The sequence below is a fragment of the Engystomops pustulosus genome, chromosome 2, assembly GCF_040894005.1.
Source record: "Engystomops pustulosus chromosome 2, aEngPut4.maternal, whole genome shotgun sequence".
In the NCBI taxonomy this organism is placed as follows: domain Eukaryota; kingdom Metazoa; phylum Chordata; class Amphibia; order Anura; family Leptodactylidae; genus Engystomops; species Engystomops pustulosus.
In genome coordinates this window covers 22,050,761-22,077,057 of record NC_092412.1, presented here as the reverse complement: position 1 = coordinate 22,077,057, position 26,297 = coordinate 22,050,761, and the positions used below count along the sequence as shown (strand labels likewise).

General features: G+C 41.6%; 1 protein-coding gene and 1 long non-coding RNA gene across 9 annotated transcripts in view; one reads left to right on the top strand and one right to left on the bottom strand.

The window, feature by feature from the left end:
- Positions 1-17,607, top strand: part of TENM4 (teneurin transmembrane protein 4) — a 907,493-nt gene extending 889,886 nt beyond the window's left edge. For all 8 annotated transcript variants that reach the window (XM_072133988.1, XM_072133989.1, XM_072133990.1 and 5 more), the window contains 8 exons: positions 492-646; positions 2,882-3,759; positions 6,490-6,662; positions 6,943-7,178; positions 7,371-7,667; positions 7,915-9,529; positions 11,019-11,161; positions 13,698-17,607. In XM_072133988.1, the coding sequence (XP_071990089.1) occupies positions 492-646; positions 2,882-3,759; positions 6,490-6,662; positions 6,943-7,178; positions 7,371-7,667; positions 7,915-9,529; positions 11,019-11,161; positions 13,698-14,456 (4,256 nt within the window). In that variant the 3' untranslated portion in view covers positions 14,457-17,607. The remainder of the gene's footprint in view (positions 1-491; positions 647-2,881; positions 3,760-6,489; positions 6,663-6,942; positions 7,179-7,370; positions 7,668-7,914; positions 9,530-11,018; positions 11,162-13,697) is intronic.
- LOC140117354 (uncharacterized) overlaps positions 1-26,297 on the bottom strand; it is a 124,850-nt gene that overhangs the window by 23,663 nt on the left and 74,890 nt on the right. The window lies entirely within an intron of this gene.

Here is a 26,297-nt window from a genome sequence, read left to right as displayed (position 1 = left end):
TGTTATGATATTGTTGACTTTCACTGACCATACCGGTTACAGTTGGGTTTGTGTAAAATTTTGGATATTGTTACTAGTATAGTCAGTGAAAGGCAAAGATTTTTTTTTTGCTACATTTTGAAACTAGCTTTAGCTTCTGATGTGATACTCGTGGCATAGTGTCCCATATATAGTCCTTGGTGGTCATTGGATATCATGTGTCATAGTTAGTGGAGGTTTTGGGTTTCTATCTCCAGATAGCAGAATAATATACAAACCTTAGTAGTCTTTGGCACACAATATCCATTACCATATATGGGAGACTATACGATAGATTTCTCATTGGAACCCAAAAGTATTTTCATACCGTAGGAATAAGACCCAGAAATTTGCTGTAATGTTTAATATATTTTTTCATTACTACTGACTATTCGTTTGCTTTTACCAGCGCGTTTCGTATTCACTGTCTTGTGTCCGGAGTCACAGTCTAATTCTTGTCCTCTCTCTTCCAGGTATCACCGTTGACAAATACGGCCTCATCTATTTTGTTGATGGCACCATGATACGACGAATCGACCAAAACGGCCTCATCTCCACCCTCCTGGGCTCCAATGACCTGACCTCGGCCAGACCCCTGAGCTGTGACTCCATTATGGATATGTCGCAGGTACCAGTATATCCATCCATATTCCGGCGGTGCTTCTAGAAGCTGGATCCGATTTTAGCTGGCTTCGGATATGTAACGCAATATCGCCCAAAATTTGCAACAGCGGGGATGTAAGAGGATTTGGATTGTATCAGATGGCACATTAGTTGCAGTCGGAGACTCGCTGTGGTTTAAAGAGCCGCAGATGGAAACCTGATGGTTGTTGTTTCCCTCCTAATACCGATCCATATGCGGGTGGAGGACGAGGGAAGCGATTTCATAAGATCCAGCGCATATATATTCCATGCTCATGTCTAGTCTGATTTTTAAGACATCCCCTTTAAGGATGATGATGTCACTCCTTGTCAAAACGGCCTTTTTGCAAAAAAATACTCCAATCACTACCAGAGCTGCATTCAAAATTCTGCTAATCTTACTCTGGACATGTGTAAGCAGCAAAATTATGAATGCAGCAGTAGGTGTGACTAGAGTAGAATGAAAATAAAGCAGCTGCTGTCTCTGTAGAGGAATTCTTTATTGTTCAACTGGCTAGGTTACAATGGTGTGACTCCAGTAACATCCAAAGCTGCATCAAACATTTAGCACACTCCTAAATGTGATCAAAGGTTAATTGGTTATCTATGAATGTGGGTGATGGACCCCACCGGGGATGGTGATAATGGGGGTGGATGTGAGCCGTGTGCACAAAAGATAAACTGCAGCAACACGGTGTAACAGTGGACATTGCTCCGGGCAGGATCAGCCTCATCACATATGACTTGTAAGGAAAACTCCAACACTAAGGGGTCCAGAGGTGATGAAATATTTAACCCGCTCGTGATGACAAGAAATGGGGTTTAAAAAATTGAAAATTCCCACAGCTGCCGAGAGCGAACGTCTGTACGTGATGGTACAAGAAAGCTGCGGTGTGAGCGCTGCTCTGAAGATTATTGCAAGCTATGGAGGCATGCATTATTAAAGAGGAAAGTGCACTCTGTAATGTTCTATTACAAGGGGGGATGAGGTTGACCTGGAACTCGGACAAGACGCAGACTGCTGCAGAGGAGGAAGCTGTGCCTCGGGCATCATAGTCTTAGTCTACATTGTGTCTTATTCTCGCTTCACATCCAAAGCTGCATTCCAAATTCTATTGTTCTTTTATTTTTAGTTGAATTTTAGGTTGCAGGATGCCTCATGTGGCATACTGATAAGTGTGTGTCTGCCCATGCAGCTGGATGCATCCTGTGGTAGACGGCAGAATTTGAATGCTGATTTGGGAGTGAATAGAGCATGAGATATAACTGAAGGAGAGAGAAGGGCCACCCTTTAAGTTCCAGATTTTATGTAGGTTGTTTGTCTTCAGGCCGGTGATGACGTGAGGAGGAGCATGGTGTGGAAACCCTTGAGGAACCTGGTAGCTCATTTGGCTAAGGTCCAAATAGCCTCCTGAGAAGTTTGCAGACTTTTGGAGGTTCTGATGTATAGGTTGCCCTTCTGATAGTAAACCAGTTTAAAACCTTTTGAGAGATTGGACACAGAAATCACGTGTGTGCGTCGGTCTTCAGGCTAGTGATGAGGTGAGGAGGAGCATGGTGTGGAAACACTCAAGGAACCTAGGAGCACATCTGTTTATGTAGTGCCTCTTAACCAATTCCTTTGTAGGTTCTGATTTCTGGGCCACAAAGCTTTCTTGAGATGGTTTCCGAGAAAATGATCTCAAGGGACATCAAGGTAGATCATGTAGGTCCCATCAGCCATAAATAAAAATTGGGTTGGCTTTTCAATAAGACAAACTCCCTGGAGACCATGTCAAGGTTCATTGTGTTGATCCACCATCCATCAGAAGTGATAGAATACCGGTTACAAAACTTTTTATTCGGTATATTAAAGTTACTTAATGCCAATTTTTTGACTCATGTGGCACTTGTCATCAATAATCTGGCACTCCCTGGACACGCCGATAGTGCATAAACTGAGTGCTCTAGTTTTTTTGGGTGGACTTATTTTAGAGGGTGTGCGTCATAGTTATGTCGGATTTGCTGACATAAATGTGGTGCACGGTGCGAATGTGCACCAGGACCACCCCTTTAGGTGCACAGTATTGTGTCGTGGCACCCACAAGCTTCATAAATACATGTGCAAGCAGTGTGCACATGTATTTATGTGCAAAGACCACCAGAATACCGGGCAAAAAGCGTAATAAATGTGGGCCTTTGTGTCTTGCATGGTTACTCAGTTTTTGCTTTTTCTTCCTAGGTCCGTTTGGAATGGCCAACTGATTTAGCGGTAAACCCAATGGACAACTCGCTCTACGTCCTCGACAACAATGTGGTGTTGCAGATCTCAGAGAATCATCAGGTGCGCGTTGTGGCAGGAAGACCAATGCATTGCCAAGTTCCTGGCATCGACCACTTCCTCCTCAGCAAAGTAGCTGTTCATGCCACTCTGGAAGCCGCCACTGCTTTGGCCGTATCTCATAATGGTATTTTATACATTGCCGAAACTGATGATAAGAAAATTAACAGGATCAGGCAGGTCACCACCAATGGTGAGATCTCCTTGGTGGCCGGAGCTCCAAGTGGTTGCGATTGTAAAAATGATGCCAGCTGTGAATGTTTCTCTGGAGATGACGGATATGCAAAAGATGCAAAGCTGAATTCCCCATCATCACTTGCTGTGTGTGCCGATGGGGACTTGTATGTTGCCGACCTTGGAAATATCAGGATACGCTTCATCCGTACCAATAAACCCTTCCTCAACAGTCAGAACATGTATGAGGTGTCTTCTCCCATTGACCAGGAATTGTACTTATTTGACACAACTGGCCGACACCTCTACACACAGAGCCTAACCACCGGTGATTATCTCTACAACTTTACCTACACTGCGGACGGAGATCTTACCCTCATCACTGATAACAATGGGAATACGCTCAACATACGACGCGATTCCACCGGTATGCCACTGTGGTTGGTGGTACCTGATGGACAGGTCTTCTGGTTGACCATTGGTACCAACAGTGCTCTTAAGAGTGTGTCAGAACAGGGTAATGAGTTGGCCATGATGACCTATCATGGAAATTCGGGTCTACTGGCCACCAAAAGCAACGAGAATGGCTGGACAACATTCTATGAGTGAGTATAAACCTCTTTTTGTGGTCCTCAATCTCAAATCATCTTCTTCTGTCATGTTCTACAAATTTGTACTCCATTACTTATATTACATTTTCTTATAGAGGGTTCTATTATCTTGGGTTTGCTAAATGGGTCCACAGCATGAGGTGTCCTACCTGGTCCATTGGTAACATCTCTAAGCTAGAAGTATCAATGTTCACGCTTTGTAACTCCTTTAACTTCTGCCCATGAGATAAGGATCCTAAATAAAATGACCCTTCGCCTTTATTAACCCCAAATTCCTTAGTTGTCACCCTCATACAGCCGAGGATGTTTTTGATTTTGGATAGAATTGTTCTTTAACTAAATCCTTGTGGGTCAAACGCCTTCCAACCATGTTATAGGAATTGGAAATCTGCTTCACACTCCACGGCCATAAATCGCCGGCGTGAAGGATTATCGTACTTCTCTTGTGGGAAGAGAATATTTTTTGGTCTTAAGTTAAAGACTTAGAGCGTGGCGACATAAATTATCGAGCCGGCGGGAGAGAAAGAGACGCTTTCAGATGTAATTCTGCCAATTTTAAATTGGCTACAAACACGCGGGGTCAGAGTTTTCCATTCAAGGCTATTTCCAGTGACAATTGACAGGAGGCATGTAAGGCCAGGAATTAGATTGGGGGGGGGGGGGGGGGTTGTGTTTATAGCAGAGGGAGAATATCCTCCCCATTGTTTCAGAGAATGGTAAGTGAATTCTAAAAATTATCTAAAAGAATCAAGAACAGTTGTTCCCCTGGTCATACAACACTGGTGGATGCTGCGCTACTGATATGAGTGTATCAAGATGCCAAATGAATTTTTAATTTTCCCTGGATTTTGGCAAATCCCAGACTTTTTGGATTAATTCATCATGAAATCTTGGATTTTCCTGGTCACTGGAGGGTTTAGTAGGATGAGTCCCAGATTCCGTCACCTACCCCTATTAGATATCCAGCCATGCCCATTTAGGAGGTCCTAGAACAGTGGTGGCGAACCTAAGGCACGGGTGCCAGAGGTGGCACTCAGAGCCATTTCTGTGGGCACTCGGGCCATCACCCCAGGACAGAGTTCACCAAATAGGACCAAAACCACCAAATCTTGTTGTAGTCCCAGGCAACTTAAGAAATGCTTCTCTCAGCGCTATTTTACAGAGACACTTGATTGGCTGTTTGGAACTGCAGGAAAAGTGAGAACTGGTGAAAAAACTGCAATATCTTTGGAGGTCCTCCTGCTGGACCAACCATTCTTCCTCTACAGAGAGGAAAGGCTAATACAATTGAAAGATGTGAAAGAACAGGTAGCAATAAGTTTCTAATTAAAATGCCATGTTGGCACTTCACGGTAAATACATGGAATTTGGCTGTAGTTTGGGCACTCGGTCTCAAAAAGGTTCGCCATCACTGTCCTAGAAGGTACCAAAAATTTCAGCATGTGGTCCCCAACTTCTCCTATTCTGTGGAGGGTTCAGCCAGACATATTTGGCAATCTTCACACCCCTTTGAGATTCACAGCTGTGTCCAGATGTTCTTGGCGTATGAAGGGTTTAGAAGGATGGCTGTAAGAGGTTGTCCTCCTACCCCATGGAGATTGCTAACCATGGTCAAAACCCTAGATCTGAAGATCCTCGAACTCATGGTTCCCTACTTTTCCAGGTCTATGAATCGTTAACTGGGTCAACTTTGGGTTGTTGTCCAGCTAGTAATCATCTCCGGGTCATAACCAGCATTGCCAGGTCCTATCCCCCATATCTTGAAGAGTAGCCTGTCCTGGCCAGGGTTCTTTGGGTTCAAAGAAGGGGATTTTATCAAATGTTTCCAGGGAAATGCACTTGTTACTGTTATTATCTTTCCCTGTCCTAGATTTTAGACTCTCCGTGCAATATGTTCTGCTACATTGCTGTACACAGCACCTGCAATATGCTGCAGGATTGTCAGGAGCCGCTAACACTGATGATCTGCGGCGGCTCCGGTTATTATTAGAACAATTTACACATTTTTCTTCTCGTCCCACTTAGTAAAAATGCAAATAGTGTTTACATTATAACCTAGTTTAAAAAAAAAAAAAAAAAGACGACATATGTAATAGATGCGCATCTGCTGCCGAACATAATGGAAGACAAATCTGACGGCTATTGTGGGTTTTGTTTGTTTTTGTTTCTTTATCTTATTTTACCATTTTTTTTTGCATGTATTTTTTACATAAATTTTAAGGGTTTTTTTTCATTAATTAGCAGTGAGTAGTTTTTATTTTATTCTGTGCATTATGACTTTTTATATTTATTACGTGCATTAATATATTTTGAAAAAAGTTTTTATTCTTCCGTCAATACTCCAACATAGAGCGATATTTGGACAAAATGCCCAAATTGATGCTTGTCAGCAGGATATGCAGACCCCCAGACCCCAAGAGACCCCCCAGAACTTGGTTGGAACTTTGGAAACCTAAAGAAAGATACATCTGTGGTCCTTTATTGAAGAAAAATCATCTTTATTCCAATATTCAAATAAGCTGGGAAGTGCTTCTAGGGAGGAGCTAATCTTGGCAAATGCCCTTAAAACTTAGGAACTACCACTAAGACCCAGTATGTCCCCAAATATTCAGAGCTACTTATCATAGTCCCATCTTTTTTTTTGCTTCGTCAGTCTTCATTGTACTCCTGACATTTTATTCATGAACTACAAAGAGGTTTAAAATTTTTTATTTTTTTTTCCAGGTTTGACAGTTTTGGACGTTTGACCAATGTCACCTTCCCCACGGGTTTGGTCAGTAGCTTCCGCAGTGACACAGACAGTTCAGTCCATGTCCAGGTGGAGACATCAAATAAGGAAGATGTAACCATTACTACCAACCTGTCAGCATCTGGAGCTTTCTACACACTGCTGCAAGGTAAGTTATGCCCAGACCCTAACAAAACCGACAGTAGTTTGTCGACCTTACATGACCTACTCTGGTGGTTCCGGCTTGACCAACCTGGTGGACCTGGTTTGACCCACACGGTGGACCCAGCTTGGCCAACCAGCCTTGGTGGACCCCTCTTGACCAACCCTTGTTAATCCAGCGCCTAGCCAACCTTGGTGGACCTTGCCTGGCAAATCCAAATAGACCTTGCCCTACACACCCAGAAAAAAACAACAAAAAAACCAAATAATTTTATTTCTATTTTTAGATCAAGTGAGGAACAGCTATTACATTGGGGCAGACGGGTCCCTAAGGCTCATTCTGGCCAATGGCATGGAGGTTGCCCTTCAGACAGAACCTCATCTTCTCGCCGGAACAGTGAACCCAACTGTTGGAAAACGGAATGTCACTTTGCCTATAGACAATGGGCTCAATCTTGTGGAGTGGAGACAGCGCAAGGAGCAGGCCCGGGGACAGGTCACGGTTTTTGGACGCCGTCTGAGGGTAAATTATATTTTTTGACTGATTATTGTGGTTCTATTGAATAATTGCGTACTGTTATGAATATCTGGAGGCCCTGAAATAGGCAATGTTGTGGGTTATATTGGCCAAGGTATCTGTTAGTAAGACAAATCTGGGTCACACCAGATAGGAGTGGTCACGTATACGCCAACAAATATTTAAATATTTCTACAGGTTCACAATAGAAACCTTCTCTCTCTGGATTTCGATCGCGTCACGAGGACAGAGAAAATCAATGATGACCACCGGAAGTTCACCCTAAGGATCCTGTATGACCAGGCCGGCAGACCCAGTCTGTGGTCTCCATCTAATGGCCTAAATGGGGTTAACGTCACTTATTCTCCTGGGGGCCACGTGGCGGGAATTCAGAGAGGCACCATGTCTGAAAGAATGGAGTATGACCAAACCGGGAGAATCACATCCAGGACCTTCGCTGATGGGAAGTCGTGGACCTATACCTACCTAGAAAAGGTATGTGGCCTTTAGTTTAGAATTTCAATGGATTGTGGGGTTACCGTTATATAAAGTGATGGTCATTCTATTGAAACTAGAACTTCATGAAAAAATACATTTATTTTTTTTTTTATTTCAAGTTTTAAAATTTTTTTCTTTAAAATTTCTTATATTTTAACTTTATTGATTTTCTGACCCATGAATTAAGCAGCAGAATAACTCTACTTTACTTTACTTTACTTACCCTTGTCTTTATGTTTTTCAGTCCATGGTCCTACTTCTTCATAGCCAGAGACAGTACATTTTTGAATTTGACAAGAACAATCGCCTGTCTTCAGTCACCATGCCGAATGTCGCTCGCCAAACGTTGGAGACCATCCGTTCTATTGGATATTATCGAAATATTTACCGACCCCCCGAGGGCAATGCCTCCGTTATTCAGGATTTCTCAGAGGAAGGGCAATTGCTGCAAACTCTGTACTTGGGCACCGGGAGACGGGTGATCTACAAATATGGAAAACTCTCAAAACTTGCCGAGATCTTGTATGACACCACCAAGATAGCGTTCACGTATGATGAAACAGCCGGTATGCTGAAGACGGTCAACTTGCAAAATGATGGATTTACATGCACAATCCGCTACCGGCAGATAGGACCACTGATAGACCGGCAGATCTTTAGATTTACAGAGGAAGGAATGGTCAATGCCAGGTTTGACTATAACTATGACAACAGTTTCCGGGTCACCAGTATGCAGGCCGTTATCAATGAGACACCTCTTCCCATTGACTTGTACAGGTACGATGATGTGTCGGGAAAAACTGAGCAATTTGGTAAATTTGGAGTTATCTATTATAATATCAACCAGATCATTACCACGGCAGTCATGACACATACCAAGCAATTTGACACCTACGGGCGAGTACGGGAATTGCAGTATGAAATATTTAGATCAATGATGTTTTGGATGATGATACAATATGACAACATGGGTCGAGTGGTGAAGAAGGAGCTGAAGGTCGGACCTTATGCAAACTCTACCAGGTACACCTACGAATATGATAACGATGGGCAGCTGCAGACGGTATTTGTCAACGACAAACAACAATGGAGATACAATTATGACCTAAATGGAAATTTACATTTACTGAATCCAGGAAACAGCATTCGCCTCATGCCTCTGAGATATGATCTGAGGGATCGGATAACCAGGCTTGGGGATGTTCAGTATCGGATGGATGAAGATGGCTTCCTCAAACAGAGAGGGAATGATATATTTGAGTACAGCTCTGCCGGTCTTCTAGTGAAAGCTTACAGTAAAGTCAGTGGCTGGAGTGTGAAGTATCGGTATGATGGTCTTGGAAGAAGAATTTCCCGAAAGACCAACAATGGTCAACATTTACAGTTCTTCTATGCTGACCTTGCCAACCCCACCAGGATCACTCATTTCTACAACCATTCCAGTTCAGAGATAGCCTCGCTATATTATGACCTACAGGGCCATCTCTTCGCGATGGAGTTGAGCAGTGGAGATGAGTTTTACATTGCTTGTGACAACATCGGTACTCCTATGGCAGTCTTCACTGGTTCCGGACTTATGATCAAACAAATTCTTTACACTGCCTATGGTGAAATCTACATGGACTCCAATCCTAATTTTCAGCTTATTGTAGGATACCATGGTGGACTCTTTGACCCTCTTACAAAGCTTATCCACATGGGTCGTCGGGAATATGATGTTCTAGCCGGACGATGGACCAGTCCTGACCATGATATATGGAAGCAGCTTACCACCACCAACATAATGCCCTTCAACCTGTACATGTTCAAAAACAACAACCCTGTAAGCCGGTCCCAGGATACAAAATGCTATATGACTGGTAAGTCCAAGAACAGGTACTTATTTTTATCGTACTGGGTTAAGATACGACTAAAACAGCAGTGTTGTCTTCAAGAGTTTGGACATTGACCTGTGTGGTGATAGTATTGCTGTCCTTCTGGCTATCTAAAAAAGTCAAGACAGTGTTGGACTAGTCAACCACATTGTCAGAAGGACCTCCGGTGGGTTAAGGCCCTGACTCAATACCAGAACCTTTAGGTCCAGCAGAAGACAACCCTCTTCAGGGTCTTTGTATTAGGGGTTGATGAAGCTTCAGAATAATTTTATGTGGTATGGCCAAGGGGCCCCAGATTGACACTGAGCCAAGTTCTCAAGAACCTTCGCCTCATCCCACCTGATAAATTATAAGAAACAAGCTCCACTTGTGGAGAAACTTGACTTTATCGTTCATTTGAAAGATGTCCATCTAGTAATGTCCACATTTTAGAAATGTGTGGCAAATCATTCCTTGTGTAAGTTTTGAGACTATAAAATATGCAGATATATGAGCCTGAAAAACTTTTCCCGCGTCTGGCATACCCCATTTATGGTATCCCAAAAATTGCAGTACCAATTACTGACCTCTAGACTGTTGCCAATTAATTCTGTATGACATTGTCCATTATATATCCATTTGTACCTTTGCCAAGACGATGTTGACCACATGACCTTGGCCTCTTTGGTTCCCTTTTCAAGGGCGGTAATAAGAGGCGGCTCAGGATGTGATTGATTATTACTCCATTGTTGGGTGAAGAAAATGTTCTGAAGAATCTGGGATGTAGTTGAGACTAACCATCCATATACATTGCAGATGCTACTGCTGCCTGCTCTCACATATGCTCCATTACAACCTCTACTGCAATATTATCAAGTACAATGAACCAATAATATAGACCATAGACTTAAAGGGCTCGTCCACTTTTCCCTAATCTGTCAGGCTGTGTATCTTGTACTGATTTCCAGCTATATCTTTTCTTCTTAACTTCTATCTAAAGTGAAAGTATGCGTTGGTGACTACCTGATATGTCCCCACTCTTTGTCATGTTACCGAAAAGCTAAAACTGTTACTATGTCACTGTCAACTTAGCTCCAATAATTCGTAGGGATAATTCTATATCCTTGGGTTGTAGGCACCTTAGATAGATGTTGTCTTGTATATACATTTACACGGCCACCTCAAGGGATCATCTATCCTAACAATAACTAAGAAATGATGAGGAGATCCGCGTCTGACACCTTCACTTACCAAGCACAGCTCCACACATAGGATAGTGGCTGTTTTAGGAATTGCAGCTCTAATAGGTCATGTGATCCATAGGCATGACATAATGGGCATAGAAAGAAAAAGGCAATCACTGCATGACGGTTGATCTTAGCAGAATCCTGGAATACCCCTTTAAGACTTGTAACTACAATGATTACATAGTTTTTGCACGTGTACTCAAGGATTTAAGGATCACCAATATCTCCTTGTCTGCTCTTTGCACCAGATGTCAACAGTTGGCTGCTCACTTTCGGTTTCCAGCTCCACAATGTGATCCCTGGTTATCCCCGGCCGGACACTGATGCCATGGAGCCAACCTATGAATTGATCAATACTCAGATGAAGACCCAGGAATGGGACAATAGCAAGGTAAGGGTTACAGCAGATATTGAAGAGACAACGTGACTGGTTCCCTAAATCTCAATGACCAATACATTCATTTTTCTGCCTGGATGCGTTGTCTCACATCACCCATAGAGGTAGGACTCTCACCTATCTGAAATGTATGACATATCTGGTAACAGGTTGCCCCCTCACCGCTAGTTCAGGGTCTCTACAGAAAATATTTGTGTGATGTGGTGTAATACAGGGAAAATAATATTTAACCCCAAGGTGAGATCAGTCAGGAAGACTGCTCCACCACTATAGAACTCAATGTATATTTAATATGTAAACGGCTCCCCCTAGAGGTGGCTACAGACAGTGAGAATTGTATCATTTTACTCTATGTCTAGGCAGGGAATTTGGAGCACAGTATTAGGATATTTTAAAGGCTGAAACTAAGTAAAAACTAAAATGGGTCTCCTGGGGGCCACTAATATAATGCTGACCTCTATGCTTCCGGTCCCCACCCCGACACCACAGAGAATACTAGAGGAGGAAATCATCCAATCAGGAGCTCAGGCGGCTCATGGCTCCAGCTGTTGATTGGCTGAGCTTCCTCTGTTGTTAGGTGATGCATAGGACGATAAGTGCAGTAGAGACCAGGAGTGGCTTTACATCCAGAGCTGGATGCAGTTTTATTATTCTTCCAGCCTTAATTTTATAGCTCTGGCTCTTGCTCTCAGTTCCAGCGTTGGGGGAGGTCTTCTGGTCTATGGTACTTTCGCAGCAATCTGCCAGTCTTCGACACATCCGGCCCAGCTTGAACCAATCAGTGACCTCAGAACGCTGATCGGCCACTTAGGGTGTCACTTCCTCCCGGTCCCGAGTGATGTCTCCAGGTGCCAAAGAGACCAATGTTTGACCAAGAGAGGTCCTGCATTTTTCGGTACTTGTCAATATTTTGCTCACTGTTTTTGTGAAATAAAACTGTCGAGATTCCAGGAAAGTAAAGTCTCGAAAAGTGAAAGGTCACAAACTTTCTAAAAGCAGGAAGATGTGAAGATCTGGGTAGGCGGTGCTCACCCCCTCCCCCTCCTCTCCTTCTGTTGTAGCGTCTATTCTGCCTCTGTGGTCTCCAAGGTCCCCGGTTAAAACACTTTCTCTGTGAGATTTCACACCACGCGCCCGCATCGACAAGTAATGGATTTTACACTTTCAAGTGGTTACGGCTAAATGACTTTTTAATTTGTGATGCAATCAATTATGTATGTCCAAGGGCGTCCATTAGTCAGAGCGCCGCGACTAACTATGTGTACAAAGACCCCGGCCGACTCACAGGGATATCCGAAATGCAAAAATATGAGCTGGGAGGGCGCTTACTAAATGGTACGGTCGTCTTCTATACTTCTTAATGTGATCCTGACACCAGGATCGGTTCACGTTCGATTAGGGGAGGGGCAGCAGGGTCCTATCGAAGCAAGTGCGACTTATAAACTTATAGAATAGCCTTTCTGTTAGTGGGGTGTGACTGCCTGTATTTTATCAGCCAATATTTTTGGGGGACTTTAGCTGCTATATTATAGGAGCAACATGGCTGCCTATATTTTTGGTGGTTCGTCTTGTTTTTGGGGACCGGTGCTCAAGATTTTCAGCCTATTTTCAGCATGAAGACGTGAAGTCTGAGGTTTACTGTAACCCTAAACTAAGGGCTAAATGGGGTGCACCCCAGCAACTGACTCTCATGACATTTGCATGAAGTCATGCGGCCACTCTTGGCTCCTCTGATTGGCCGGGAGAGAACTACATGGATAAATCTGAAGGCCGTTGTCTCTTTAATTTAAGCACCATATGGGCGTTTAGAAAAAAAAAAATAAACCAAAATAATTCAGTGAGAATTTCTCGGTCAGTCCTCGTTGTAGCTGATTACTCGGCACACTCACTGACCTTTCCAGGCAGGAAAGCTTTCATCACTCTGCTGCGAGTCATTTTCAGCTGCTCTTCAATAACCTGACACTCAGCTTGATGTTTTTGTAACTAAAAAGACGGCGGATCAATCATCCAAAACTTCTAGTTAAAGCAGACGAGAAACAGAAAGTCTGAAGGAATTGGAAGACCCCCCTCCATCCGGGAGCCCACCTACAGAGAGGAGTTATAAATGCCTAGAGGATTCTGGGTCACTTTTTTAGTTACTGTGTTACCCTGACCGTAAACCTAGAAGGGATGTTAATCATAGGGGGGGCTGTTACCAAAAGAAAGTAGCTCTGTTATTACCCATTTAATGTTCATTATTTCTCTAATTGCTGTACAGGTACATTGTTATTTCCTGTTTTTAGCCATATCTGACTACGCTGACTACGATTTTCCAGACCACTGTAGGGAGGGTCTTTTTTTTATTCTAATCTATACAAAAAAGTGGGGGGGGGACTAATGCATTAGATAGCTGCTATTCAACTAAAGTTGCTTTGAAGTGTTACTCCATTCTGGTTTTTGTGGTCTGTACTGTTTTCAGTCTAATAACTAAAATATAAAACTTCTAAAAAGAAATTCAAAACAAATTAATTTTATGTCTTTCGTCTTCCAGTCAATCTTGGGCGTCCAATGTGAGGTTCAGAAGCAGCTGCAAGCCTTTGTCACCCTGGAAAGGTTCGATCCTGTCTACAACTCCCCCATCGCCGGCTGTCACTCAGAAAAGGGCAGTAAGAAATTTGCCACCATGGGATCCATCTTTGGAAAAGGGGTGAAGTTTGCAATGAAAGATGGCCGTGTCACCACCGACATCATTAGTGTCGCCAACGAGGACGGGAGACGCATTGCTGCCATTTTGAACAACGCTCAGTATTTGGAGAACCTACATTTCACCGTTGACGGTGTTGACACTCATTACTTTATCAAGCAAGGACCCCCAGAGAATGACCTGTCTATTTTAGGGCTCAGCGGTGGCAGAAGAACCTTGGAAAACGGGGTCAATGTTACTGTATCTCAGATCAATACGATTCTGGGGACAAGGACTAGACGTTATACAGACATCCAGTTACAATATGGCACCTTGTGCCTCAACACTCGTTACGGGACCACCCTGGACGAGGAGAAGGTCCGTGTCCTGGACCTGGCCAGACTAAAGGCAGTGTCTCAGGCATGGCTCAAAGAGCAACAGAGACTTCGGGATGGTGAGGAGGGTCTCCGAGCATGGACAGAAGGAGAAAAACAACAATTACTGAGCACGGGTCGGGTTCAGGGCTACGACGGCTACTACGTGATTTCCGTGGAGCAATATGCAGAATTGTCGGACAGCGCTAACAACATCCATTTTATGAGACAGAGTGAAATGGGCAGAAGGTGACATAGACGGTCATTGTGTTGACTTCTTGCCAAAGACAGCTACTGTGGTGGCCGCATACCCGAACTGTGTTGTAATCAAGCCTTTTTTGTAAAAAAAAAAAAAAAATGTCCAAAATATCCTAAAAAATATAATAAAACCTTAAAAAAAAGTTTAAAAAAACGGACCTGGAAAAAAAAACAGATGCAGTCTTGCGGTTAAATCTTAAAAAGAGAAAAATATATTGCAACTTTTTTATTTTTGCTTTTTATTTTTTAATCAAGTTGGCCTTCACACGTTGTTGGAAGCGAGCAGACGGTATTTTTTGCTGTAGCGTGATCACAGTGAATTTTTTTTCTTTTTAGTTTTCCCTCGGGAGGAACTTCGAAGGAGGAGTGTTGAAATGTTACGTCGACAGGTTGTCTGTCTAAATCGCGGAATACAAAATCATGAAAAGTTTTTTTTGTTTTTTTTAAATTGGATGTCTGGGCTGAAAGTTTTTATGATCATCTCAACTCCAGAAACAGGGATCAACGCGCCTTCAAAGAAGAGGAAAAAGTGGACAAAAAAAAAAAAAAAAATCTCTCTTCAGATCTGATTTTACGAGAACTGAAACTTGCCTTGATTTTAACCAAAACTGTTCATATCCATTTAATTTGAGTCATGATACAGTATGCGGGAGAATGGATTCATGGATTCTCTGTCCCCCCAATGTGTTGCTTGTGTTACATTTCGAATACAGTTGATAGTATTTCCCCTCCCCCCCACCAATAGGTTTGGATGAGACTTGAGATGGCTCAGCTTTCTGTGTGTTATGTTTTTTTTTTAAATTTTTTGGAACATTGTGAAATGGGTTTGGTACCCAATAATAGCTAAAAAAAAAAGTTTGGGCCTGTAGAGGACAGCAGGACTATGTCCACTTTCACACTGGACACAAAGTGTTTAGTCCCGGTGTAGTCCTGACTTCGGGACAATAATCTTCACATGACCAATGGTTTATTTGGGGAGTGTCCATTTTTTTTTTTTTTTGGTTTTATATATTTTTTTTCAGAACATCATGAATTTGGGTTTAGGACCCAATGACAACTAAAAATTTGTTGTGCCTGTGGAAGACAGCAGGACTATGTCAACGCTCACCAGGGACACAAAGTGTTTATGGGGCTCTCAGTGTAGACGTAGCTACGGGACCATGATCTTGACATGACCGATGGTCTAAGTTTTTTTTTATTTAATTTCTTCTTTTTTTTGAGTGTTTTTTTTTTTTTTGGTGGCTTGTTATGTTAACAAGAGGTGGCCATTTTGAGGTCTGGGAAACAAGGACCATCCCCTTCATAAAGTCGTTGGTTCTTAGCCAGTAAAAAAATGTCTGCCAGCACTTACGTATCGGAAGGCAACCTTCAAGGAACATCATCTCATCCATCAGTCATTGAATGTTCTGTACATTTCATTGGCGAATCATCCAGACTGTTCTTCCCTGTTGTTCAGCTACAATCTTCATGGACCTTGGCCAAGCAAAATGCAATTCCATTGGCCAGGGCGTGGTTAATTGTTATTTTTTTTTTTAATTTATATGATTTTTTTTTACTTTTTATTTAACTGACACCGGTTATGTTGGGAATGAATGTGTCAAGGTTTAGAGTCGATTCAGACTCCTTTGTAACTGGTTTGCCGCAAAGACCAACGAGGATCCGGCTTAGGAAATCTTGATTTGGCCAAGAGGAATAATTTGATATTTATGAAAACTCTTGTGACATATTTCACCCCCTGGTCTTCACACTTTTAAAAAAATTTTTTAAAACAAATAACGAGATTGGAAAAACCATGGCTGCCTTTTCCCAGAAACAGCGCCTCACCTCTCTACAGGTTAGAAGGGGTATTGCAGTTGGCTCTATTTAATGAGGCTGAGATGCCCAACACCTGAGGACAGGTGTAGTGGGATTTCTGGAAAAATTCCTCCATGTTTTTATAATCCCGGGCCACATTGGGCAAAATGGAGACCCTCAATTTTCACCTGGCCCTATACATGGATGAGGCTCCTTCTAACAACAACTATTCCTTCCCTTACATGTATTCTCTCAACTTGGCTGGGTATGTGTGTTTTCGTAGACGATGGGTTATCTCTCTTGGCAACAGAAGGATCGGGAATGTCAAAATGCACCTGCCCGATCCTTGTTTGCCGCTCACATCTGCCAGTGCTGAAGAGTCGGGAGAGGGCTCCATAGACATTAGATGGTCAACCAGTCCCACCAATATAATAAGGTTTGACCTAATACATTGTTGCATTCTCTCCCTTATTAACATGTTGCTGTAGTCATCCTTAAAGGGCAACTCCATTCACATACAAATACACTTATTCTTGCACACAAGGGAACTTTATTTTAGTAGTTAAAGATTCTTAAGGCAAAGGTTTCGGAGCTTGGAAAGGGACATCCAAAATTCACCATCAAAAATATGCACGGAACGGTTGTCATTTCCCTTTCCCATAGCAGGGACGATGAGACGAAGCTCCTCCCTCGATGAGCTGCATTGTAGGGCATTATGAGAGCGAATCATGGAATAAAATGTATTTAGAAAGATTCTATTTTTGAAACTTTTTGGTTTTGGAATATTTCACAACTTATTTTTGTTCATTTGTCTCCAGAGTTGCCCTTTCAGGAGGAGGAGTGCAGCTGCGCTGCTAAATGTTGCACTTTCCAGGTTGCTAGTGAGGCCGGGGAGTGAAATATGTGTCCCCAGGGTCCGCTCCCCCCTCTTACTATACAGTATTTGTCAGTCTTCTATTTCCCCAGCCTGTGGTCAATAATCGACCGAGGAAAAATCGGTCACTGCCCTCCTTCTCCTTGCAGAATTACTGAATTAAAGCCGCAGGGTTTCTCCACCACCACCGGGGGCAGTGAGTGCTGCGCCGCCGATCCTCTGATTTATGGCAGATGGATCCGGTTACAAACGAGTCTGAGCTTCCAGGAAGACATCTCCATGGGACGGGGACTGTGTAGATAGAAGTGTTTACCGGTTATCCCTTTACTGGTTATTCTGTGTCTTGTAAAAAAAAAAAATGTAAAAAAAAAACTGAAGAAAAAATGGAAAAACTTAGAGATGTTATTTTGTAACAAAAAAGTGAAAAAATGCAAATAAAAATATTATAGTGATGAGAGAATAAAAGTAATTTAATAAAGAGGCAGAATCTTTAGTGTTATTTTTTTATTGCAAAAATTGTAAAATGTGAAAAATGTCTAAAATGCAAATTAAATAATCCATACGTTTTCAGGGCAACAACCTGTTCATATACTCCAGAGCTTCACTCACTATTCTGCTGCTGGTGCAGTCACTGTGTACATACATGACATTAGTTATCCTGTACTGATCCTGAGTTACATCCTGTATTATACACCAGAGCTGCACTCACTATTCTGCTGCTGGTGCAGTCACTGTGTACATACATGACATTACTTATCCTGTACTGATCCTGAGTTACATCCTGTATTATACTCCAGAGCTGCACTCACTATTCTGCTGCTGGTGCAGTCACTGTGTACATACATGACATTACTTATCCTGTACTGATCCTGAGTTACATCCTGCATTATTCGCCAGAGCTGCACTCACTATTCTGCTGCTGGTGCAGTCACTGTGTACATACATGACATTACTTATCCTGTACTGATCCTGAGTTACATCCTGTATTATACTCCAGAGCTGCACTCACTATTCTGCTGCTGGTGCAGTCACTGTGTACATACATGACATTACTTATCCTGTACTGATCCTGAGTTACATCCTGTATTATACTCCAGAGCTGCACTCACTATTCTGCTGGTGCAGTCACTGTGTACATACATGACATTACTTATCCTGTACTGATCCTGAGTTACATCCTGTATTATACTCCAGAGCTGCACTCACTATTCTGCTGCTGGTGCAGTCACTGTGTACATGCATGACATTACTTATCCTGTACTGATCCTGAGTTACATCCTGTATTATACTCCAGAGCTGCACTCACTATTCTGCTGCTGGTGCAGTCACTGTGTACATACATGACATTACTTATCCTGTACTAATCCTGAGTTACATCCTGTATTATACTCCAGAGCTGCACTCACTATTCTGCTGCTGGTGCAGTCACTGTGTACATACATGACATTACTTATCCTGTACTGATCCTGAGTTACATCCTGTATTATACACCAGAGCTGCACTCACTATTCTGCTGCTGGTGCAGTCACTGTGTACATACATGACATTACTTATCCTGTACTGATCCTGAGTTACATCCTGTATTATACTCCAGAGCTGCACTCACTATTCTGCTGCTGGTGCAGTCACTGTGTACATACATGACATTACTTATCCTGTACTGATCCTGAGTTACATCCTGTATTATACTCCAGAGCTGCACTCACTATTCTGCTGGTGCAGTCACTGTGTACATACATGACATTACTTATCCTGTACTGATCCTGAGTTACATCCTGTATTATACTCCAGAGCTGCACTCACTATTCTGCTGCTGGTGCAGTCACTGTGTACATGCATGACATTACTTATCCTGTACTGATCCTGAGTTACATCCTGTATTATACCCCAGAGCTGCACTTACTTTTCTGCTGGTGGAGTCACTACTAACAATCTGACTAAATACCCACCACCCCATATAACTTGCCTGGTTTCCCTCCCCAGGTATTTCCTTGCTGGCACAGGTTAGATACAGATGTGGGTCGGGGGACTTGCATAAACCTGCTCCACCTCGGTCAGCAAGTTATTTTGGGAAATTGAAGCCTGAATTTAATTAGGACATTGAATTTCCTAAACCACCAATTACTGGAATAAAACCAAAGCCTCCTCCTCTAGGCCATTGCTTTTGTCAACGTAAAAAAATAAAATTTCTTTAGATCAAAGAGATTTCTTAAGTCTTAAGTTGTAGTAATTGCTGGACTAGAATTATTAGAGAGCAGATCCTGGAGTATTGGAGCCAGAATCTTAAGGACTAAGTTCCTTGTCCTGGTTATTTTTGTCTTGTATTAAGGGTTAATCCAAACTGAAAACTACAGCAGATCTAAGGGATAAACGTCCTGTCTATTATGTACTTACCTTGACCACTCTCCTGTCTGAGGAGATGAAAGGACAGGAGACCACGGATGACTGTCATGCCATTAGTAGCCACCATACAAGCTATACCTGCACTAAGAGAAACACAGCCCCTTAATGCAACTGATCTTTCGGGGGGGGGGGGGGGGAATAGTAAAATAGTGAAGGTCAGATCCCACTCACAGGACATCCAGTTTATTCTCCAAGTCAGGAAGGGTCATTGACCTTGAGAGAAGGTTGCAGAAGTGTGAATTCGCCTAAAACATTAGCCCTGAGCTGAGTAAATTAGGGATGTTGGAAAACATTATTGATCATATGTGGTCCCAGAAATGTCCCTGTTGATTTTTATGGCTGTGATGTTTTTGTACTTCTGTCCTGCTCAACTCAATCTTCCCACCCATAGAAAATAAATGCAAGTCCTCCTCATTGGGAAGAAGAACATCCATGATAATGTCATATCCTGGTTTAGATAATTTGGCAACGGAGTGTAAAGTCACATCATCCACTAAGGCCAAGTGATGCTGGAAGGTTCTTCATAAAGGGAAACAATGCTTGAAGGTCATGTTCTCCCATCCAAAATGGATATCATTAAGTGTGTCAATAGACCAAGACCTGCAGGAGAACACTCAGAGGTAACTCTTCTCACCTCTGTTACATGAATTTCTTCCGATTAACTTACCCCCAGATAAATAAGGTGCAATCCCACCCATCGTCTGAATGTTTTATAGACTCGGGCCTTTAGTAATGATGTTTTTGTACTCAACTGAATTTCTCTAAGCCGGAACACAAATGCTGGTCCCCCATTTTGAAGAAGGAACCTGTAGAAGTTGAGGGGATTTCCATAGTGTTGATATTTTTGCAATGCCAACAAAAGTGAAACCCCACTTAGAATAGGTTTAGGCCAAGTGTTGACAGCCCCTTTTTGAGATCCCTTACGGCAGATTCATGGATTGCCATTATGGTTGAGGTTCATGCTCTTCCATCCATTGTGGTAAGCATTATCATTGCCCGTAGAGTAGACCATCAAGACCTCCAGTATGACCATCACCGATAATATATCAAAAATTCTTCATACTGCTCTTACCCGAATTTTTTGTCCATGTGGCGTCTTAAATTTTTTAGCATTTTAACTTGGCTCCAGAAGCGAAGCTTCAGAGGGTTAAGTTTTTTCCATTAACACCTAGTTTTGAATGTTTTTGTAAGTTCAGGTCTTCAGTCATGATGCTTCTCAACTTCTGATTCATGTTTTTGAAAGAGGAGGATCCTAATGGTTGTAGACAGTGGCGTAACTAGAAGCTGATGGGCCCCAGTGCAAAGTCTGTGCCAGGCCCCCGACTATAGTGTATGGTTTCTAGTACTAGTCTTCTCATATGGGAAAGTGACACCATAAGGGCCCCCTAAGCCTCTTGGGCCCGGGTGCAACGGCAACCTCTGCACCCCCTAAAGTTACACCCCTGGTTGCAGAAGTTGAAGCAACATCTGCTGATGTATGTTGCTTTTGATATTTGTACAATCTCTTCAGAGAATGATTTCCCATTGGCAATGGGTATAGGCCAGGTTATGCTGAGATCCCCAAATTTGAAAGACCCTACAGCAACCTCAGGGATTGGCTCTGTGGTACATGGTGGATTGTGATATGAGATCTTCTGGTCGCCTTTTCGTTATTAATTCATGTATCAAGGCCTTCAGGAGGACAGGGGCTATGTAATATTTCTTTGAGGGTCCATATAAATTCTCAAAATGTAAACATGGCCCCAAAAGTGAATCTCCAGATCCATACATCTACCAAGGGTTAAACACTTTATGTCCACATCATGCTTTGGATGTTTTTATAGGCATGGACCTTCCGTCGTAATCTGTTTTTGAGTAAAATTCGAGTGGCCACTTAGTGCTTGAGTTCTATATCCAGATGTAATCCTCCATCTCGGGCATTACCGATACCATAATGAGCATAAATCAAGAATTGAGGGAAGAAAACTAATAAGGTAGCCTGTGAGCCGCGTCTTGTAAATGTCAGGATGATCGATGACGGCTCTATTCATTATGCAAAGTCACTGCACTTAACATGAAATTTTAGAATCTGATTTTATGTTCTACACAAAGAGGCTCCCCGCCCCGGTACACCGCCGTCTGCCACACTTCACTCACAGCTTAATTGAAACCAAGACTTCAAATTCTACTGTATACAGAGGGGAGCATGACCTATGACCTCGCTGAGAGGTAAGACACCCGGAAGAAGTTACCAAAAAAGGGAGGGAATTCATCTAACCCCGCCCCCATTCTTTCAATGTTGGTTTAGCTGTTGAGGTGTACGAGCAGTTACACTTAAAGGGCAACTACTATCACAAAAATACATAGTGAATAGCACAAACTGAATGATTTAGCAGAATGATCTGTTTTTAAATATATATAATACATATATACATAAAAGGGGCCGTCTTCACTACCCCGTGTACCAAGACATGGTGTACAATATTCATGACAAGAAAGTGAAACACAAATGAAACGTATAGGTAGAAGGATATAGAAAATTTATCATAAGAACTACTGTAATACTAATGAAATAGTGTATATTCTGTATATACGGCTACAGTCACACGACCGCATGGGGGACGTATATACGCCGTATACACGTCCCCCATAGACGGCAATGGGCGCACGGTGCCGTATGGGAGCGGGACCGTTTTGTAGCGGCTAGAAAGATAAGACATGTCCTATTTTTCCCCGTAATACGGCGACGTGCACAATATATTATTATGGAGAGTGGCGGGGTGAGCAGCGTTCACCACCTCCTCCTCCCCCCGGCGCGGTGTGCCCACCCTGCTACGTAACAGCGGGCACATCATCATGTGACTGTAGCCTAATACTGTATATTCTTGTACATAGGGGCAGTATTATAGTAGTTATATTCTTGTACATAGGGGGCAGTATTATAGTAGTTATATTCTTGTACATAGGGGGCAGTATTATAGTAGTTATATTCTTGTACATAGGGGGCAGTATTATAGTAGTTATATTCTTGTACATAGGGGGCAGTATTATAGTAGTTATATTCTTGAACATAGGGAGCAGTATTATAGTAGTTATATTCTTGTACATAGGGGGCAGTATTATAGTGGTTATATTCTTGTACATAGGGGGCAGTATTATAGTAGTTATATTCTTGTACATAGGGAGCAGTATTATAGTAGTTATATTCTTGTACATAGGGGGCAGTATTATAGTAGTTATATTCTTGTACATAGGGGGACAATATTATAGTAGTTATATTCTTGTACATAGGGGACAATATTATAGTAGTTATATTCTTGTACATAGGGGACAATATTATAGTAGTTAAATTTTTGTAATTAGGGGGCAGTATTATAGTAGTTATATTCTTGTACATAGGGAGCAGTATTATAGTAGTTATATTATTGTACATAGGGGGCAGTATTATAGTAGTTATATTCTTGTACATAGGGGGCAGTATTATAGTAGTTATATTCTTGTACATAGGGGGCAGTATTATAGTAGTTATATCCTTGTACACAGGGGGCAGTATTATAGTAGTTATATTCTTGTACATAGGAGCAGTATTATAGTAGTTATATTCTTGTACATAGGGGGCAGTATTATAGTGGTTATATTCTTGTACATAGGGGGCAGTATTATAGTAGTTATATTCTTGTACATAGGGGGCAGTATTATAGTAGTTATATTCTTGTACATAGGGGGTCAGTATTATAGTAGTTATATTCTTGTACATAGGGGACAATATTATAGTAGTTATATTCTTGTACATAGGGGACAATATTATAGTAGTTAAATTTTTGTAATTAGGGGGCAGTATTATAGTAGCTATACTCTTGTACATAGAGGGCAGTATTATAGTAGTTATATTCTTGTACATAGGGAGCAGTATTATAGTAGTTATATTATTGTACATAGGGGGCAGTATTATAGTAGTTATATTCTTGTACATAGGGGGCAGTATTATAGTAGTTATATTCTTGTACATAGGGGGCAGTATTATAGTAGTTATGTCCTTGTACACAGGGGGCAGTATTATAGTAGTTATATTCTTGTACATAGGAGCAGTATTATAGTAGTTATATTCTTGTACATAGGGGGCAGTATTATAGTAGTTATATTCTTGTACATAGGGGCAGTATTATAGTAGTTATATTCTTGTACATAGGGGCAGTATTATAGTAGTTATATTCTTGTACATAAGAGCAGTATTATTGTAGTTATATTCTTGTACATAGGGGGCAGTATTATAGTAGTTATATTCTTGTACATAGGGGCAGTATTATAGTAGTTATATTCTTGTACATAGGGGGCAGTATTATAGTAGTTATATTCTTGTACATAGGGGGCAGTATTATAGTAGTTATATTCTTGTACATAGGGGCAGTATTATAGTAGTTGTATTCTTGTACATAGGGGGTAGTAGTATAGTAGTTATATTCTTGTACATAGGGAGCAGTGTTATAGTAGTTATATTCTTGTACATATGGGGCAGTATTATAGTAGTTATATTCTTGTACATAGGGGACAGTATTATAGTAGTTATATTCTTGCTCATAGGGGGCAGTATTATAGTAGTTATATTCTTGTACATAGGGGGCAGTATTATAGTAGTTATATTCTTGTACATAGGGGGCAGTATTATAGTAGTTATATTCTTGTACATAGGGGGCAGTATTATAGTAGTTATATTCTTGTACATAGGGGACAGTATTATAGTAGTTATATTCTTGTACATAGGGAGCAGTATTATAGTAGTTATATTCTTGTACATAGGAGGCAGTATTATAGTAGTTATATTCTTGTACATAGGGGGCAGTATTATAGTAGTTATATTCTTGTACATAGGGGGCAGTATTATAGCAGTTATATTCTTGCTCATAGGGGGCAGAATTATAGTAGTTATATTCTTGTACATAGGGGGCAGTATTATAGTAGTTATATTCTTGTACATAGGTGGCAGTATTATAGTAGTTATATCCTTGTACATAGGGGGGAGTATTATAGTAGTTATATTCTTGTACATAGGGGGCAGTATTATAGTAGTTATATTCTTGTATATAGGGAGCAGTATTATAGTAGTTATATTCTTGTACATAGGGGGCAGTATTATAGTAGTTATATTCTTGTACATAGGGGGTCAGTATTATAGTAGTTATATTCTTGTACATAGGGGACAATATTATAGTAGTTAAATTTTTGTAATTAGGGGGCAGTATTATAGTAGTTATACTCTTGTACATAGGGGGCAGTATTATAGTAGTTATATTCTTGTACATAGGGAGCAGTATTATAGTAGTTATATTCTTGTACATAGGGGGCAGTATTATAGTAGTTATATCCTTGTACACAGGGGGCAGTATTATAGTAGTTATATTCTTGTACATAGGGGGCAGTATTATAGTAATATTCTTGTACATAGGGGACAGTATTATAGTAGTTATATTCTTGTACATAGGAGGCAGTATTATAGTAGTTATATTCTTGTACATAGGGGGCAGTATTATAGTAGTTATATTCTTGTACATAGGGGGCAGTATTATAGTGGTTATATTCTTGTACATAGGGGGTAGTATTATAGTAGTTATATTCTTGTACATAGGGGGCAGTATTATTGTAGTTATAAAATTTCCATTTTAGTGACCTCTAACAAGAACCTTATTTGGGGTCAGGATAATCTTACCAAAGTTTTGTGGTATGTAGTATTGGAGTCTTTGCCCTCGGAAACCAATCAGATTGCTGCTTCTATTTTCCCAGAGATGGTTGTATAATGAAAGACGGGATGCGATTGGTTGTTATTATGTGGAGCTCTTTCCTGTGTCGGCCATGTTGATACATCTAAAGCCATATGCGCCATTTTATACCCTCACGTTTTATACCATGCTGTTGATTACCCTCCCCCATATTTTCGGTCTGTTCTCCAGACGCGCCATAAACATTGTACGACTCGCTGCTATTATTGACTATTTTTATGTCTGTTCCCCATTTGTATGTAATAAGATTGTGTTTCTTGCAGGTTCACATAAGAGAACAGACATTTCTTTTATGGCCACGTCCCAGAGGGCCACCTGTCATATAAAATATTCTGCGCCGGCTCACACGTGCCATTGTTTAGCGCTGATTCGATCCGGCTGCGATACTGCGTGCAGGTGCAGGCGATGGGGACGGGGACATATTACTTAGGTGACGCTTGATGTAGCTTGTAGGAGATTACTCCGGCCCCGACATCAGCACTTTCCACATTTGTGCTTTTTAATGGAGTTAGGATTGTGCGGCGGTCAGAGACGTCACAGGACACATGTGTCATACCATCCCCGGTGCAATGTACTAGACCTGTAATCACCACATCCAGGCAGAGACACCACAGGGCAGGTCAGTCATAGGGTCCGAGACCTGCACCCGACCCATGTACAACACATCCCAAACTCATATCAGTCCTCAGCAGCAAATACACACATGTATATATACAGGAGTAGTAGTACTGTGCTCATATATACAGGAGTCGTGGTACTGTGCTCATATATACAGGAGTCGTGGTACTGCGCTCATATATACAGGAGTCGTAGTACTGTGCTCATATATACAGGAGTAGTGGTACTGTGCTCATATATACAGGAGTAGTAGTACTGTGCTCATATATACAGGATAGGAGTAATAGTACTGTGCTCATATATACAGGAGTAGTGGTACTGTGCTCATATATACAGGAGTAGTAGTACTGTGCTCATATATACAGGATAGGAGTAATAGTATTGTGCACATGCA